A 20213-nucleotide genomic window follows, 5' to 3' on the forward strand; every position below is an offset into this window, starting at 1 on the left:
CTACGAAAAATATTTAAACAATATAAAATTTATTGCAAAAACAGGAAAACGAAGTCTCGGTCGGGGCTGCAAATTTTTTTAGAACATCATTATAGCCTTTTAAATCAATCCCGACTAGTAAGAAAAATTTAAACAAATGCGCACGGCTACGAAAAATTATTTATACAATATAAAATTTATTGCAAGAACAGGAAAACCAAGTCTCGGTCGGGGCTGCAAATTTTTTTAGAACATTATTGTAGGCTTCTAAATCAATCCCGACTAGTAAGAAAAATTTAAAAAAATGCGCAAGGCATTGAAAACTTATTTAAACAATATAAGATTTATTGCAAAAACAGAAACACGAAGTCTCGGTCGGGGCTGCAAATTTTTTTAGAACATTATTGTAGGCTTCTAAATCAATCCCGACTAGTAAGAAAAATTTAAAATATGCGCGCGGCTACGAAAAATTATTTAAGCAATATAAAATTTATTGCAAAAACAGGAAAACGAAGTCTCGGTCGGGGCTGCAAATTTTTTTAGAACATTATTGTAGGCTTCTAAATCAATCCCGACTAGTAAGAAAAATTTAAAAAAATGCGCGCGGCTACGAAAAATATTTAAACAATATAAAATTTATTGCAAAAACAGGAAAACGAAGTCTCGGTCGGGGCTGCAAATTTTTTTAGAACATTATTGTTGGCTTCTAAATCAATGCCGACTAGTAAGAAAAATTAAAAAAAATGTGCACGGCATTGAAAAATTATTTAAACAATATAAAATTTATTGCAAAAACAGGAAAACGAAGTCTCGGTCGGGGCTGCAAATTTTTTTAGAACATTATTGCAGGCTTCTAAATCAATGCCGACTAGTAAGAAAAATTAAAAAAAATGCGCGCGGCTACGAAAAATATTTAAACAATATAAAATTTATTGCAAAAACAGGAAAACGAAGTCTCGGTCGGGGCTGCAAATTTTTTTAGAACATCATTATAGCCTTTTAAATCAATCCCGACTAGTAAGAAAAATTTAAACAAATGCGCACGGCTACGAAAAATTATTTATACAATATAAAATTTATTGCAAAAACAGGAAAACGAAGTCTCGGTCGGGGCTGCAAATTTTTTTAGAACATTATTGTTGGCTTCTATATCAATCCCGACTAGTAAGAAAAATTTAAAAAAATGCGCACGGCATTGAAAACTTATTTAAACAATATAAGATTTATTGCAAAAACAGAAAAACGAAGTCTCGGTCGGGGCTGCAAATTTTTTTAGAACATTATTGTAGGCTTCTAAATCAATCCCGACTAGTAAGAAAAATTTAAAATATGCGCGCGGCTACGAAAAATTATTTAAGCAATATAAAATTTATTGCAAAAACAGGAAAACGAAGTCTCGGTCGGGGCTGCAAATTTTTTTAGAACATCATTATAGCCTTCTAAATCAATCCCGACTAGTAAGAAAAATTAAAAAAAATGCGCACGGCATTGAAAAATTATTTAAACAATATAAAATTTATTGCAAAAACAGGAAAACGAAGTCTCGGTCGGGGCTGCAAATTTTTTTAGAACATTATTGCAGGCTTCTAAATCAATGCCGACTAGTAAGAAAAATTAAAAAAAATGCGCGCGGCTACGAAAAATATTTAAACAATATAAAATTTATTGCAAAAACAGGAAAACGAAGTCTTGGTCGGGGCTGCAAATTTTTTTAGAACATTATTGTTGGCTTATAAATCAATGCCGACTAGTAAGAAAAATTAAAAAAAATGCGCACGGCATCGAAAAATTATTTAAACAATATAAAATTTATTGCAAAAACAGGAAAACGAAGTCTCGGTCGGGGCTGCAAATTTTTTTAGAACATTATTGTAGGCTTCTAAATCAATCCCGACTAGTAAGAAAAATTAAAAAAAATGCGCACGGCTACGAAAAATATTTAAACAATATAAAATTTATTGCAAAAACAGGAAAACGAAGTCTCGGTCGGAGCTGCAAATTTTTTTAGAACATTATTGTTGGCTTCTAAATCAATGCCGACTAGTAAGAAAAATTAAAAAAAATGCGCACGGCATTGAAAAATTATTTAAGCAATATAAAATTTATTGCAAAAACAGGAAAATGAAGTCTCGGTCGGGGCTGCACATTTTTTAGAACATTATTGTAGGCTTCTAAATCAATCCCGACTAGTAAGAAAAATTTAAAAAAATGCGCACGGCATTGAAAAATTATTTAAACAATATAAGATTTATTGCTAAAACAGAAAAACGAAGTCTCGGTCGATGCTGCAAATTTTTTTAGAACATTATTGTAAGCTTCTAAATCAATCCCGACTAGTAAAAAAAATTTAAAAAAATGCGTGCGGCTACGAAAAATATTTAAACAATATAAAATTTATTGCAAAAACAGGAAAACGAAGTCTTGGTCGGGGCTGCAAATTTTTTTAGAATATTATTGTTGGCTTCTAAATCAATGCCGACTAGTAAGAAAAATTAAAAAAAATGCGCACGGCATTGAAAAATTATTTAAACAATATAAAATTTATTGCAAAAACAGGAAAACGAAGTCTCGGTCAGGGCTGCAAATTTTCTTAGAACATCATTATAGCCTTCTAAATCAATCCCGACTAGTAAGAAAAATTAAAAAAAATGCGCACGGCATTGAAGAAATATTTAAACAATATAAAATTTATTGCAAAAACAGGAAAACGAAGTCTCGGTCGGGAATGCAAATTTTTTTAGAACATTATTGTTGGCTTCTAAATCAATGCCGACTAGTAAGAAAAATTAAAAAAAATGCGCACGGCATTGAAAAATTATTTAAACAATATAAAATTTATTACAAAAACAGGAAAACGAAGTCTCGGTCGGGGCTGCAAATTTTTTTAGAACATTATTGTAGGCTTCTAAATCAATCCCGACTAGTAAGAAAAATTTAAAAAAATGCGCGCGGCTACGAAAAATATTTAAACAATATAAAATTTATTGCAAAAACAGGAAAACGAAGTCTCGGTCGGGGCTGCAAATTTTTTTAGAACATTATTGTAGGCTTCTAAATCAATCCCGACTAGTAAGAAAAATTTAAAAAAATGCGCGCGGCTACGAAAAATATTTAAACAATATAAAATTTATTGCAAAAACAGGAAAACGAAACCTCGGTCGGGGCTGCAAATTTTTTTAGAACATCATTATAGCCTTCTAAATAAATCTCGATTAATGAGAAAAATTAAAAAAAATGCGCACGGCTACGAAAAATTATTTAAACAATATAAAATTTATTGCAAAAACAGAAAAACGAAGTCTCGGTCGGGGCTGCAAATTTTTTTAGAACATTATTGTTGGCTTCTAAATCAATGCCGACTAGTAAGAAAAATTAAAAAAATGCGCACGGTATTGAAAAATTATTTAAACAATATTAAATTTATTGCAAAAACAGGAAAACGAAGTCTCGGTCGGGGCTGCAAATTTTTTTAGAACATTATTGTAGGCTTCTAAATCAATCCCGAATAGTAAGAAAAATTTAAAAAAATGCGCACCGCATTGAAAAATTATTTAAACAATATAAGATTTATTGCAAAAACAGAAAAACAAAGTCTCGGTCGGGGCTGCAAATTTTTTTAGAACATTATTGTAGGCTTCTAAATCAATCCCGACTAGTAAGAAAAATTTAAAATATGCGCGCGGCTACGAAAAATTATTTAAGCAATATAAAATTTATTGCAAAAACAAGAAAATGAAGTCTCGGTCGGGGCTGCAAATTTTTTTAGAACATTATTATAGCCTTCTAAATAAATCTCGATTAATGAATAAAATTCAAAAAAATGCGCTCAACTACGAAAAATTATTTAAGCAATATAAAATTTATTGCAAAAACAGAAAAACGAAGTCTCGGTCGGGGCTGCAAAATGTTGTAGAACATTATTGTAGGCTTCTAAATCAATCCCGACTAGTAAGAAAAATTAAAAAAAATGCGCACGGCTACGAAAAATTATTTAAACAATATAAAATTTATTGCAAAAACAGGAAAACGAAACCTCGGTCGGGGCTGCAAATTTTTTTAGAACATTATTATAGCCTTCTAAATAAATCTCGACTAATGAGAAAAATTAAAAAAAATGCGCACGTCTACGAAAAATTATTTAAACAATATAAAATTTATTGCAAAAACAGAAAAACGAAACCTCGGTCGGGGCTGCAAATTTTTTTAGAACATTATTGTAAGCTTCTAAATCAATCCCGACTAGTAAGAAAAATTTAAAAAAATGCGCACCGCATTGAAAAATTATTTAAACAATATAAGATTTATTGCAAAAACAGAAAAACGAAGTCTCGGTCGGGGCTGCAAATTTTTTTAGAACATTATTGTAGGCTTCTAAATCAATCCCGACTAGTAAGAAAAATTTAAAATATGCGCGCGGCTACGAAAAATTATTTAAGCAATATAAAATTTATTGCAAAAACAAGAAAACGAAGTCTCGGTCGGGGCTGCAAATTTTTTAGAACATCATTATAGCCTTCTAAATCAATCCCGACTAGTAAGAAAAATTAAAAAAAATGCGCACGGCATTGAAGAATTATTTAAACAATATAAAATTTATTGCAAAAACAGGAAAACGAAGTCTCGGTCGGGGCTGCAAATTTTTTTAGAACATTATTGTTGGCTTGTAAATCAATGCCGACTAGTAAGAAAAATTAAAAAAAATGCGCACGGCATTGAAAAATTATTTAAGCAATATAAAATTTATTGCAAAAACAGGAAAATGAAGTCTCGGTCGGGGCTGCAAATTTTTTTAGAACATTATTGTAGGCTTCTAAATCAATCCCGACTAGTAAGAAAAATTTAAAAAAATGCGCACGGCATTGAAAAATTATTTAAACAATATAAGATTTATTGCTAAAACAGAAAAACGAAGTCTCGGTCGAGGCTGCAAATTTTTTTAGAACATTATTGTAAGCTTCTAAATCAATCCCGACTAGTAAGAAAAATTTAAAAAAATGCGTGCGGCTACGAAAAATATTTAAACAATATAAAATTTATTGCAAAAACAGGAAAACGAAGTCTTGGTCGGGGCTGCAAATTTTTTTAGAACATTATTGTAGGCTTCTAAATCAATGCCGACTAGTAAGAAAAATTAAAAAAAATGCGCACGGCATTGAAAAATTATTTAAACAATATAAAATTTATTGCAAAAACAGGAAAACGAAGTCTCGGTCAGGGCTGCAAATTTTCTTAGAACATCATTATATCCTTCTAAATCAATCCCGACTAGTAAGAAAAATTAAAAAAAATGCGCATGGCATTGAAGAAATATTTAAACAATATAAAATTTATTGCAAAAACAGGAAAACGAAGTCTCGGTCGGGGATGCAAATTTTTTTAGAACATTATTGTTGGCTTCTAAATCAATGCCGACTAGTAAGAAAAATTAAAAAAAATGCGCACGGCATTGAAAAATTATTTAAACAATATAAAATTTATTACAAAAACAGGAAAACGAAGTCTCGGTCGGGGCTGCAAATTTTTTTAGAACATTATTGTAGTCTTCTAAATCAATCCCGACTAGTAAGAAAAATTTAAAAAAATGCGCGCGGCTACGAAAAATATTTAAACAATATAAAATTTATTGCAAAAACAGGAAAACGAAGTCTCGCTCAGGGCTGCAAATTTTTTTAGAACATTATTGTTGGCTTCTAAATCAATGCCGATTAGTAAGAAAAATTAAAAAAAATGCGCACGGCATTGAAAAATTATTTAAACAATATAAAATTTATTGCAAAAACAGGAAAACGAAGTCTCGGTCGGGGCTGCAAATTTTTTTAGAACATCATTATAGCCTTTTAAATCAATCCCGACTAGTAAGAAAAATTTAAACAAATGCGCACGGCTACGAAAAATTATTTATACAATATAAAATTTATTGCAAAAACAGGAAAACGAAGTCTCGGTCGGGGCTGCAAATTTTTTTCGAACATCATTATAGCTTGCGATCATACATTCAATTGGGAGCACGTTTCTATTTTAGACAATGAAACTAATTACCAAAAGCGACTTGTTTCGGAAATGATGCATATCAGAGAGCAAAAGAATAGTATAAATCTTATGAAGGACACAGAACTGTTAAATAATTCATATCTTAACATTCTCGTATTTCTTTCGAAAAATTATGATTATTTTTTAAAAATTGTAAATTTCTAAACAATTTCATAATAGCATTTTGTATAAATGCAAGTTTCAAAACTTTAAGTTGAGGTTTTTCTCTACTCCAAATATTATTAAAAACATTCTTTTAGTAGGAGTCATGGAGACATAAAGAAAATTTTTTTACAATTTTTGCAATATTTTTTTTTCAACAACCTCTCTAATTAAATTAATCATATAAATTCGCACAAGTGTCAATAGCAATTCAATGTATCAAAATTAACTTGACATTTTCTTTTCTAAGACAAACTGTGTTCAATCGTTTTATTAGATTCCAACATATGCCAATCATTTTTAGTACAGAAAATATATAATGATGAATGATTTACAACAGACAACAGTAGTTCTCTTAAGTAACGCCGAATAACTAAATGCCGCTCTTGCATAAAATTAAATTTACCGACTGTTTTCATAAAAATTTATTTATTAGTACTATCTTATTGTTAGATATTAAACGTTATTTGAAAAAACTCTATGATTCGAATATAAGAACAAACAACACGTAAACGTTCCTTAACAGAGTTTCTAAAATAAGCTTGCAACGCAATGTACGTTGCAAGTATAGTACGCACGATATAAAATAGAGTGAGTAAGACTTACAATATTCTAGTAAGTGGCGTCGTCGCGTTTATTTTCTGAACAAATCGTATTACGTCCTTTTGGTAGGTCAGTTCTCACGATAGTGAACCGTTAAATTTTTACTTCTATGTTGAAGGCCCGACTTTTCTCGCGCGTGCGCGGTGAATGTAGTATCACTGAGGTATCGCTACAGAGAAAAAGATGTACCATTGGCACCCGTACATAATTTTTTGTAATTTAAAAGCAAAATTTTTATAATATGAGAAAAATGTTTATTATATTAAATTAACAATTATTAAAATTATTAAAAATTAAAATTATTAAAATTATTTAAAATTACAATTATTAAAACTACTAAAAATTATAATTATTAAAAATGTGTTATATATATGTATAATAATTATATATTTGTATGTAAAGAAAAAATATATATATATAAAATGTATGTATGTATGTATATATATGTAGAGAGAGAGAGAGAAATAAACTGAAGGAAGGATTAAAATAATTTTACACAAGATATATTTATACTAACAAAATAAAATACTTTATTTGGCAGAAAAAATTATAGAATACCAACATTTGTTGCAAGGGTAAGGAAAACTGCCAAAAACCTTACCAGTATTCATAAAACAAAAATAAACTCGTGAAATTCAAAACATGATGTTGAAGCTAGCAGCAGATTCGTCAAAGCAGGGATTCTCATTCAAAATAAAATACATAAGAAACTTTGACATATAAAGGCAAACTAGCAAGTAACTGCACGAAATACACTTATACGCTTCTAAATAGATCAGACTATCCAGAACAATTAACAAAAATGCGCAGGTCTACTAAATTGTTTAAATTATATAACGAGTTATTGCAGAAACAAGGGAAGGAAGCCTCGGTCGGGGCTGCAAATTTTTTTAGAACATTACTGTAGGCTTCTAAATCAATCCCGACTAGTAAGAAAAATAAAAAAAAAATGCGCACGGCTACAAAAAATTATTTAAACAATATAAAATTTATTGCAAAAACAGAAAAACGAAGTCTCGGTCGGGGCTGCAAAATTTTGTAGAACATTATTGTAGGCTTCTAAATCAATCCCGACTAGTAAGAAAAATAAAAAAAAATGCGCACGGCTACGAAAAATTATTTAAACAATATAAAATTTATTGCAAAAACAGGAAAACGAAACCTCGGTCGGGGCTGCAAATTTTTTTAGAACATCATTATAGCCTTCTAAATAAATCTCGATTAATGAGAAAAATTAAAAAAAATGCGCACGGCTACGAAAAATTATTTAAACAATATAAAATTTATTGCAAAAACAGAAAAACGAAGTCTCGGTCGGGGCTGCAAATTTTTTTAGAACATTATTGTTGGCTTCTAAATCAATGCCGACTAGTAAGAAAAATTAAAAAAATGCGCACGGTATTGAAAAATTATTTAAACAATATTAAATTTATTGCAAAAACAGGAAAACGAAGTCTCGGTCGGGGCTGCAAATTTTTTTAGAACATTATTGTAGGCTTCTAAATCAATCCCGAATAGTAAGAAAAATTTAAAAAAATGCGCACCGCATTGAAAAATTATTTAAACAATATAAGATTTATTGCAAAAACAGAAAAACAAAGTCTCGGTCGGGGCTGCAAATTTTTTTAGAACATTATTGTAGGCTTCTAAATCAATCCCGACTAGTAAGAAAAATTTAAAATATGCGCGCGGCTACGAAAAATTATTTAAGCAATATAAAATTTATTGCAAAAACAAGAAAATGAAGTCTCGGTCGGGGCTGCAAATTTTTTTAGAACATTATTATAGCCTTCTAAATAAATCTCGATTAATGAATAAAATTCAAAAAAATGCGCTCAACTACGAAAAATTATTTAAGCAATATAAAATTTATTGCAAAAACAGAAAAACGAAGTCTCGGTCGGGGCTGCAAAATGTTGTAGAACATTATTGTAGGCTTCTAAATCAATCCCGACTAGTAAGAAAAATTAAAAAAAATGCGCACGGCTACGAAAAATTATTTAAACAATATAAAATTTATTGCAAAAACAGGAAAACGAAACCTCGGTCGGGGCTGCAAATTTTTTTAGAACATTATTATAGCCTTCTAAATAAATCTCGACTAATGAGAAAAATTAAAAAAAATGCGCACGTCTACGAAAAATTATTTATACAATATAAAATTTATTGCAAAAACAGAAAAACGAAACCTCGGTCGGGGCTGCAAATTTTTTTAGAACATTATTGTAAGCTTCTAAATCAATCCCGACTAGTAAGAAAAATTTAAAAAAATGCGCACCGCATTGAAAAATTATTTAAACAATATAAGATTTATTGCAAAAACAGAAAAACGAAGTCTCGGTCGGGGCTGCAAATTTTTTTAGAACATTATTGTAGGCTTCTAAATCAATCCCGACTAGTAAGAAAAATTTAAAATATGCGCGCGGCTACGAAAAATTATTTAAGCAATATAAAATTTATTGCAAAAACAAGAAAACGAAGTCTCGGTCGGGGCTGCAAATTTTTTAGAACATCATTATAGCCTTCTAAATCAATCCCGACTAGTAAGAAAAATTAAAAAAAATGCGCACGGCATTGAAGAATTATTTAAACAATATAAAATTTATTGCAAAAACAGAAAAACGAAGTCTCGGTCGGGGCTGCAAATTTTTTTAGAACATTATTGTAAGCTTCTAAATCAATCCGGACTAGTAAGAAAAATTTAAAAAAATGCGTGCGGCTACGAAAAATATTTAAACAATATAAAATTTATTGCAAAAACAGGAAAACGAAGTCTCGGTCGGGGCTGCAAATTTTTTTAGAACATTATTGTTGGCTTCTAAATCAATGCCGACTAGTAAGAAAAATTAAAAAAAATGCGCACGGCTACGAAAAATTATTTAAGCAATATAAAATTTATTGCAAAAACAGGAAAACGAAACCTCGGTGGGGGCTGCAAATTTTTTTAGAACATCATTATAGCCTTCTAAATAAATCTCGACTAATGAGAAAAATTTTTAAAAATGCTCACAGCTACGAAAAATTATTTAAACAATATAAAATTTATTGCAAAAACAGGAAAACGAAGTCTCGGTCGGGCCTGCAAATTTTTTTAGAACATTATTGTAGGCTTCTAAATCAATCCCGACTAGTAAGAAAAATTTAAAAAAATGCGCACGGCTACGAAAAATTATTTAAACAATATCAAATTTATTGCAATAACAGGAAAACGATACCTCGGAGAAACGCCTAGATGGCAGGAATCAAACTGCGGCTCGGCGTGGTGCGTAAAAAATTATTAAAAATGTAATGTTACTAATGATAATAATGTACTCTCATGTGCACCTCTTTCACCACCGATTTCCTAGATCGAGAGCATGCACATGCGAGACAGATCCTTGCAAGTGGTTGACTCGAGGGGCCATTCGCTCAGCTATTTGATGTACACGTGATTATAAAGTACAGTTGATTACATCTGATTACAGTTGATTACGATGTGATTACAACTACTAAAGTGATTTTATACGACTGTGTGAAATCGATTGTGATCACAGCTGATTTCATTGTGATTACAAATGATATCACAGTGATTACAAATGATATCATTGTGATAGCAGTGATTACAAATGATTTTATTGTGATTGCAAATGATTTCAATAGTATTACTTGTTATTATTGCTAATTTCAATGGTCGCATGTTACCAAGACTGATTTATACCCATAGATTGCTATACCGGTTCCGCCTACCGTTGTATTCGGCGCAGAAGATGCGAATTTAAAGAGTAGTGTCTAGGTCTAGTCAAGGTCATTAAGAGAAGGAATCAAGAAAATCTGGTCTACAAGATCAAACGTTACTATTATTGTTCTGGTCGATTGCATCATAATCGGCCGCCAGGCTAATTAATTTCCGTGATTTGAGTAAATAAATTAAAATCTTTAATTCATATGATGGGCATAAAATCCCAGCCGATTATGATGCAATCGACCAGGACATTCATCACCTACTCTTTAAATTCGCATCTTCTGCGCCGAATACAACGGTAGGCGGAACCGGTATAGCAATCTATGGGTATAAATCAGTCTTGGTAACATGCGACCATGAGACGCTTATGCGTATGCGCATAAGGACTTCGCGCACGTCAGGTGACAGACACGAGAAAGTTCCATAGGCATAATAATAGTAAGAACAGGCCGCTAAATTTAACCGTCGGTTAGATAAAAAAATGCTTAATAGGTTTTGTCCTTGGATTTGCCTATATGGAATAAAAATTCTGGAAGGCAAGAGAATACTCCAGTAACACTGCGTGAATTAAAGGCAATAAAAATATTGTGGGAGCACTGTGCCATTGGTATTCTGTAGATAATAAGGAAGAATGCTTAAATCCAGTGCAAATGGAAATACAAGGGTACATAGATGTTAAACAATATGTTATAACTATTTCAGCTCCATGCATGACTGATTTAAACTTAAGGCTAAGCCATGATGTTTTTGAAAAGATAAAAAAGTATTTATAATTATTATATAATACTTTTATAACTTTGTTATGATATCATATTTTTATAACTTTTTTATGATTATTATAACAAGCTACTTTGTGAATTAAATAAAGTTTATGAATACTATAAAATACTTTTTATTTTCTTACTTTTTCATGATGTACATTTAATAAATACTCGTAATATTATATATAATATTATATATATTATTTTAAACTTTTTAAAGAATTGGCATGTTGCTTTACAAGTTAAATAAAATCTAATCAATCATATTAAAATTATTTAAAGCATTAATTAATGATTTCTATTATTATATATTATAATTTAAAATTATGATAAATTTGTAACAATATTTACATTGAAATTAGCAATAATAACAAGTAATACTATTGAAATCATTTGCAATCACAATAAAATCATTTGTAATCACTGCTATCACAATGATATCATTTGTAATCACTGTGATATCATTTGTAATCACAATGAAATCAGCTGTGATCACAATCGATTTCACACAGTCGTATAAAATCACTTTAGTAGTTGTAATCACATCGTAATCAACTGTAATCAGATGTAATCAACTGTACTTTATAATGACGTGTACATCAAATAGCTGAGCGAATGGCCCCTCGAGTCAACCACTTGCAAGGATCTGTCTCGCATGTGCATGCTCTCGATCTAGGAAATCGGTGGTGAAAGAGGTGCACATGAGAGTACATTATTATCATTAGTATCATTACATTTTTAATAATTTTTTACGCACCACGCCGAGCCGCAGTTTGATTCCTGCCGTCTAGGCGTTTCTCCGAGGTATCGTTTTCCTGTTATTGCAATAAATTTGATATTGTTTAAATAATTTTTCGTAGCCGTGCGCATTTTTTTAAATTTTTCTTACTAGTCGGGATTGATTTAGAAGCCTACAATAATGTTCTAAAAAAATTTGCAGCCCCGACCGAGACTTCGTTTTCCTGTTTTTGCAATAAATTTTATATTGTTTAAATAATTTTTCGTAGCTGTGCGCATTTTTTAAAATTTTTCTCATTAGTCGAGATTTATTTAGAAGGCTATAATGATGTTCTAAAAAAATTTGCAGCCCCCACCGAGGTTTCGTTTTCCTGTTTTTGCAATAAATTTTATATTGATTAAATAATTTTTCGTAGCCGTGCGCATTTTTTTTAATTTTTCTTACTAGTCGGCATTGATTTAGAAGCCAACAATAATGTTCTAAAAAAATTTGCAGCCCCGACCGAGACTTCGTTTTCCTGTTTTTGCAATAAATTTTATATTGTTTAAATAATTTTTCGTAGCTGTGCGCATTATTTAAAATTTTTCTCATTAGTCGAGATTTATTTAGAAGGCTATAATGATGTTCTAAAAAAATTTGCAGCCCCCACCGAGGTTTTGTTTTCCTGTTTTTGCAATAAATTTTATATTGTTTAAATAATTTTTCGTAGACGTGCGCATTTTTTTTAATTTTTCTCATTAGTCGAGATTTATTTAGAAGGCTATAATAATGTTGTAAAAAAATTTGCAGCCTCGACCGAGACTTCGTTTTTCTGTTTTTGCAATAAATTTTATATTTTTTAAATAATTTTTCGTAGCCAAGCGCATTTTTTTTAATTTTTCTCATTAGTCGAGATTTATTTAGAAGGCTGTAATGATGTTCTAAAAAAATTTGCAGCCCCGACCGAGGTTTCGTTTTCCTGTTTTTGCAATAAATTTTTTATTGTTTTAATAATTTTTCGTAGCCGTGCGCATTGTTTTTAATTTTTCTTACTACTCGGGATTGATTTAGAAGCATACAATAATGTTCTAAAAAAATTTGCAGCCCCGACCGAGACTTCGTTTTTCTGTTTTTGCAATAAATTTTATATTGTTTAAATAATTTTTCGTAGCCGTGCGCATTTTTTTTAATTTTTCTCATTAGTCAAGATTTATTTAGAATGTTATAATAATGTTGTAAAAAAATTTGCAGCCTCGACCGAGACTTCGTTTTTCTGTTTTTGCAATAAATTTTATATTTTTTAAATAATTTTTCGTAGCCGTACGCATTTTTTTTAATTTTTCTCATTAATCGAGATTTATTTAGAAGCCTACAATAATGTTCTAAAAAAATTTGAAGCCTCGACCGAGACTTCGTTTTTCTGTTTTTGCAATAAATTTTATATTGTTTAAATAATTTTTCGTAGCCAAGCAAATTTTTTTTAATTTTTCTCATTAGTCGAGATTTATATAGAAGGCTATAATGATGTTCTAAAAAAATTTGCAGCCCCGACCGAGACTTCGTTTTTCTGTTTTTGCAATAAATTTTATATTGTTTAAATAATTTTTCGTAGCCGTGCGCATTTTTTTTAATTTTTCTTACTAGTCGGGATTGATTTAGAAGCCTACAATAATGTTCTAAAAAAATTTGCAGCCCCGATCGAGACTTCGTTTTTCTGTTTTTGCAATAAGTTTTATATTGTTTAAATAATTTTTCGTAGTCATGCGCATTTTTTTTAATTTTTCTCATTAATCGAGATTTATTTAGAAGGCTATAATGATGTTCTAAAAAAATTTGCAGCCCCGACCGAGGTTTCGTTTTCCTGTTTTTGCAACAAATTTTATATTGTTTAAATAATTTTTTGTAGCCGTGGGCATTTTTTTTAATTTTTCTCATTAATCGAGATTTATTTAGAAGGCTATAATGATGTTCTAAAAAAATTTGCAGCACCGACCGAGGTTTCGTTTTCCTGTTTTTGCAATAAATTTTATATTGTTTAAATAATTTTTCGTAGACGTGCGCATTTTTTTTAATTTTTCTCATTAGTCGAGATTTATTTAGAAGGCTATAATAATGTTCTAAAAAAATTTGCAGCCCCGACCGAGACTTCGTTTTTCTGTTTTTGCAATAAATTTTATATTGTTTAAATAATTTTTCGTAGCCGTACGCATTTTTTTTAATTTTTCTCATTAATCGAGATTTATTTAGAAGCCTACAATAATGTTCTAAAAAAATTTGCAGCCCCGACCGAGACTTCGCTTTTTTGTTTTTGCAATAAATTTTATATTGTTTAAATAATTTTTCGTAGCCAAGCGCATTTTTTTTAATTTTTCTCATTAGTCGAGATTTATTTAGAAGGCTATAATGATGTTCTAAAAAAAATTGCAGCCCCGACCGAGACTTCGTTTTTCTGTTTTTGCAATAAATTTTATATTTTTTAAATAATTTTTCGTAGCCAAGCGCATTTTTTTTAATTTTTCTCATTAGTCGAGATTTATTTAGAAGGCTGTAATGATGTTCTAAAAAAATTTGCAGCCCCGACCGAGGTTTCGTTTTCCTGTTTTTGCAATAAATTTTTTATTGTTTTAATAATTTTTCGTAGCCGTGCGCATTGTTTTTAATTTTTCTTACTACTCGGGATTGATTTAGAAGCATACAATAATGTTCTAAAAAAATTTGCAGCACCGACCGAGGTTTCGTTTTCCTGTTTTTGCAATAAATTTTATATTGTTTAAATAATTTTTGTAGACGTGCGCATTTTTTTAAATTTTTCTCATTAGTCGAGATTTATTTAGAAGGCTATAATAATGTTCTAAAAAAATTTGCAGCTCCGACCGAGACTTCGTTTTTCTGTTTTTGCAATAAATTTTATATTGTTTAAATAATTTTTCGTAGCCGTACGCATTTTTTTTAATTTTTCTCATTAATCGAGATTTATTTAGAAGCCTACAATAATGTTCTAAAAAAATTTGCAGCCCCGACCGAGACTTCGCTTTTTTGTTTTTGCAATAAATTTTATATTGTTTAAATAATTTTTCGTAGCCAAGCGCATTTTTTTTAATTTTTCTCATTAGTCGAGATTTATTTAGAAGGCTATAATGATGTTCTAAAAAAAATTGCAGCCCCGACCGAGACTTCGTTTTTCTGTTTTTGCAATAAATTTTATATTTTTTAAATAATTTTTCGTAGCCAAGCGCATTTTTTTTAATTTTTCTCATTAGTCGAGATTTATTTAGAAGGCTGTAATGATGTTCTAAAAAAATTTGCAGCCCCGACCGAGGTTTCGTTTTCCTGTTTTTGCAATAAATTTTTTATTGTTTTAATAATTTTTCGTAGCCGTGCGCATTGTTTTTAATTTTTCTTACTACTCGGGATTGATTTAGAAGCATACAATAATGTTCTAAAAAAATTTGCAGCCCCGACCGAGACTTCGTTTTTCTGTTTTTGCAATAAATTTTATATTGTTTAAATAATTTTTCGTAGCCGTGCGCATTTTTTTTAATTTTTCTCATTAGTCAAGATTTATTTAGAATGCTATAATAATGTTGTAAAAAAATTTGCAGCCTCGACCGAGACTTCGTTTTTCTGTTTTTGCAATAAATTTTATATTTTTTAAATAATTTTTCGTAGCCGTACGCATTTTTTTTAATTTTTCTCATTAATCGAGATTTATTTAGAAGCCTACAATAATGTTCTAAAAAAATTTGAAGCCTCGACCGAGACTTCGTTTTTCTGTTTTTGCAATAAATTTTATATTGTTTAAATAATTTTTCGTAGCCAAGCGCATTTTTTTTAATTTTTCTCATTAGTCGAGATTTATATAGAAGGCTATAATGATTTTCTAAAAAAATTTGCAGCCCCGACCGAGACTTCGTTTTTCTGTTTTTGCAATAAATTTTATATTGTTTAAATAATTTTTCGTAGCCAAGCGCATTTTTTTTAATTTTTCTCATTAGTCGAGATTTATTTAGAAGGCTACAATGATGTTCTAAAAAAATTTGCAGCCCCGACCGAGGTTTCGTTTTCCTGTTTTTGCAATAAATTTTATATTGTTTAAATAATTTTTCGTAGCCGTGCGCATTTTTTTTAATTTTTCTCATTAGTCGAGATTTATTTAGAAGGCTATAATAATGTTCTAAAAAAATTTGCAGCCCCGACCGAGACTTTGTTTTTCTGTTTTTGCAATAAATTTTATATTGTTTAAATAATTTTTCGTATCCGTACGCATTTTTTTTAATTTTTTCTCATTAATCGAGATTTATTTAGAAGACTACAATAATGTTCTAAAAAAATTTGCCGCCCCGACCGAGACTTCGTTTTTCTGTTTTTGCAATAAATTTTATATTATTTAAATAATTTTTCGTAGCCAAGTGCATTTTTGTTAATTTTTCTCATTATTCGAGATTTATTTAGAAGGCTATAATGATGTTCGGGGGCTAAATGGCTGATAATGGGTCTCTGAGGTCAGGTAAGCAGTCGGCACTTCCTTGACAACAAAACTCGGAGAAACGCCCGCAGCTTCCTTTGAAGTGTCTCAGCAAATCCTACTTCCACGTCCAAGAAGACTACGGTCGCATGGCCCCCGGACAATGTTCTTCTGGTCCTGCCAGATAGAATAGCTGACGGTTGAGGGTGAATAGCGAGTTTCCGGCGCCTGAAAACTGGAACAGGCCGACTAAGGGTAGTTCCCCTCGACAGAAAGGACTTCGCACTTCTGGAGGCGATAAGGTGGCAGCCCCACCACCGGAATCGGATACAGTAGGCCAATCACTTACTTATCTTAAACACACATGATTACTGAATCCTCTATGAAAAATAACCGGACGGATCACAGGGAAACGACATTGGCAAGGAAACGGACAAGAATCGGCTGCTGGAATGTGAGAACTCTATATGAAACATCAAGACTAGCGCAACTAATGAAAGAGTTCAATCAATATAAGCTAGAAATACTCGGTATCAGCGAGATGAGGTGGAATGACTCTGGTGAGCACATGGCTGCTGGTGGGGAGACGATCATCTTTTCAGGCAAGCCGTCGGGAGAGGCGCATGAGAGCGTTGTAGGCATGATCCTAAGTAAAACTGCGAAGCTTTGCCTCCTTAATTGGAAACCCATATCAGATAGATTGATTACGGCGCGCTTTAGAACGCACGCAAGAAACTTAACAATAGTCCAGTGCTATGCGCCGACAGAACAAGCTCCACTGGAAACTAAGGAAGACTTTTACGATCAACTCTCTTCCACAATTACAAATACCCCGAAGGGTGATATTCTGCTACTCATGGGAGACCTTAATGCGAAAGTTGGCAGCGACAACAGAGGTCTGGAGCACATAATGGGGCGCTGTGGGATGGGCACCAGAAATATAAACGGTGGGCTGCTGCAGGACCTTTGCCTTCAGCACAATCTATTAATTGGAGGAACGCTATTCCCGCACAAAGACATACATAAGGTAACATGGATGTCTCCAGACCACAGAACAAATAATCAGATTGACCATCTTCTGATCTCAAAAACCTGGAGAAGATCGCTATTGGATGTTAGGAATAGGAGGGGTGCTGACATAGGCAGCGACCATCACTTGCTGCTGGCAACACTACAAATAAAATTAGCCAAAATTGCTACCGCGGCAGCCCCCGCCACACGGAAAAAGTTCCAGCTCGATAGGCTTAAAACTCCCGCAACCTTGCAGCACTACAAAGGAAAATATAGAGAAGTGACATCCAATCTTATAAAAGACCGCACGGAGGAGTGGGAGATAGTTAGTAACCAAATAACAAGCATGACGAAGGAAGTACTAGGAACTAAAAGTGCTAAGAGGAAGGAATGGCTTGGCGAAGAGACCTGGGAGCTCATAGAAAGACGCAAAGCAATTAAGCAGGAAATAAATCATGCTAATTTGGACACGGATATAGCGGCTCTCACCAGACTCTATAACGATATCAATCGTAATATCAAAAGAAGTGCAATAAGGGACAGGAGAAGATGGATCAACTCACTAGCCGAGGCAGCGCAAACCGCTGCAGAATCTCATAACAGCAGAGAACTTTATAGAATCACTAAGAGGTTGAGTGCGCGAAGCTTTAATATCAACGTTCCGGTGCGAAGCAAGGAGGGGGACCTACTGAATACAAGGGAGGACCAACTGAGCAGATGGAGAGAATATTTTGAGCAATTGTTGAATAACACGGCCCAGACTGATAATACTCAGGACGTGACGGAGTGCGACGAGGGCATTGTAAACGATCCTGAAGAAGCTCTGAACATAAACTGCGAGGTCCCGGGCAAGTCGGAAATCAGGACAGCTGTAAGAGAATTGAAAAACAACAAGGCGGCAGGTCCAGACGACATTCCTGCCGAAATCTTAAAAGCCGACGTCGAGGCAACAGTGGAACTCCTGTACCCATTACTCAAGCATGCCTGGGATAACAATTCTTTCAATCCCTCTTGGAAGGAAGGCTTAATAGTTAAAATCCCCAAAAAGGGTAACTTAATGGAATGTGCAATTGGCGCGGTATAACGCTGCTAAACACTGTAAATAAAATAGTGGCATCTGTAATACAGAAGAGGCTTACCACGACCTTGGAACCTAAACTAAGGCAAGAGCAATGTGGATTTAGACCCAATAGGTCGTGCATTGACCATGTTAATACCCTGAGGATAATAATAGAACAATCTGCGGAGTGGCGCTCCTCTTTGTACTTGGTCTTCGTCGACTTCCAAAGAGCATTCGATAGCATCAAACACGTAGCTATTTGGAACACGCTCAAACAATTAAAAGTCCCATCGAAACTAACAGATATAATCAAGAAGCTATATAGTGACGCTACTTGCACGGTGCTTCACAATGGATCCAGAAGTGACCCCTTTCCAATCTTGAAGGGCATTAGGCAGGGGTGCACACTCTCCCCCCTCCTTTTTAACCTGGTTCTGGATTCAATAATGGCTAAGGTTGCTAGCAAAACACGAGGCATCCAATGGACATCATTCTCGCAGTTGGGGGACTTAGCATATGCAGATGATATCTGCTTCATGACGCATTCCTTCTCGGACATGCAAAGAAAGCTGTCCCTGCTGGAAACTGAAGCCATAAAGGTAGGACTACACATTAATATTCAGAAAACGGAATCGATGAGGATATGCGCTAGGAACAAACAACCATTCCAAATCGGAGGTCAGCCTATCAAGGATACTGAAAATTTTACGTATCTTGGTTGTGTGGTCAGTCCGGACGGTGGCGCGTCTCGGGATGTCGAGACTAGGCTGCGTAAGGCCAAACAAGCTTTCGGCGTACTTAACAAGGTGTGGAGCTCTCAAGAGTATTCAACCCACACTAAGCTGCGCATTTTCAGGACCAACGTGCTTTCCGTATTGTTTTACGGATGCGAGACCTGGAAGACATCTACTCTAATCCACGCTCAAATACAGACCTTTGTCAACAAATGTCTGAGAAGAATTTTGCGAATTTTTTGGCCAAACGTGATTTCTAACGTCGAGCTGTGGCAACGGACAGGACAGAAACCTATAATAACAGAACTGAAGCTGCGTAAATGGAAATGGATCGGCCACACGCTGAGAAAATCAGACCCCAGCATCACCAAACAAGCATTGGAGTGGAACCCTCAGGGACAAAGGAGACGTGGCAGACCCCCGCAATCCTGGCGTCGTACGGTGCAGGAAGAGCTGAGACACTGCGGAAAAACCTGGACGGAAATCAAAGCCATGGCCCCAAATAGAACCAGATGGAGGGTTTTCATAGAGGCCCTATGCTCCACTTAAGAGTTCTAGGAACATATATATATATATATTTTTTTTTAATAGCATAAAGAGATTTTACTTTTTAACATAAAGAAATATTCTCAAATATAAATGTTTTAAAAAATAATTGTCTTAAATGAATTATGAGTTTGAATAAATAATTAAAAGTTTCTTTTTTTATTTCCTTTAATCTCGATTTGCGCATAACAGTACAGTCAAATCTAATATTATTATGTAGAGAAACAAATATTCTTTCATAAATCATTGTTGAAAATTGTGCAAATATATATATTTTTTAAATCTCTCTTAACATGTATAAAAATTGAAATATATAGCTTGAAAGCGGATAAAAGGAAATTTTGTAATTCTTTAAAAAGTAACATAGAATTTTAAAGCACTTTTAATTATCTTTTTACACTGTATGAACGATTATAAGTATAC

The 20213-nt window shown here is 32.6% G+C and overlaps 1 protein-coding gene across 1 annotated transcript; it reads left to right on the forward strand.

Annotated features, from left to right (window-relative positions):
• The first annotated feature begins 16397 nt into the window (after positions 1 to 16397).
• On the forward strand, positions 16398 to 18668 carry LOC105203684. Its single transcript, XM_026140841.2, has 2 exons — positions 16398 to 16771; positions 16848 to 18668. The coding sequence occupies exon 2, from the start codon at positions 16933 to 16935 to the stop codon at positions 18532 to 18534; it is 1602 nt and encodes a 533-aa protein (XP_025996626.2). The 5' UTR covers positions 16398 to 16771; positions 16848 to 16932; the 3' UTR covers positions 18535 to 18668.
• Positions 18669 to 20213: the final 1545 nt, after the last annotated feature.

Source organism: Solenopsis invicta, chromosome 9, assembly GCF_016802725.1.
Source record: "Solenopsis invicta isolate M01_SB chromosome 9, UNIL_Sinv_3.0, whole genome shotgun sequence".
Lineage (NCBI taxonomy): Eukaryota > Metazoa > Arthropoda > Insecta > Hymenoptera > Formicidae > Solenopsis > Solenopsis invicta.

Bases quoted from the DNA above. Each gene is read 5' to 3' on its own strand.
- LOC105203684 (XM_026140841.2), top strand. From the start codon at position 16,933: ATGAAAGAGTTCAATCAATATAAGCTAGAAATACTCGGTATCAGCGAG.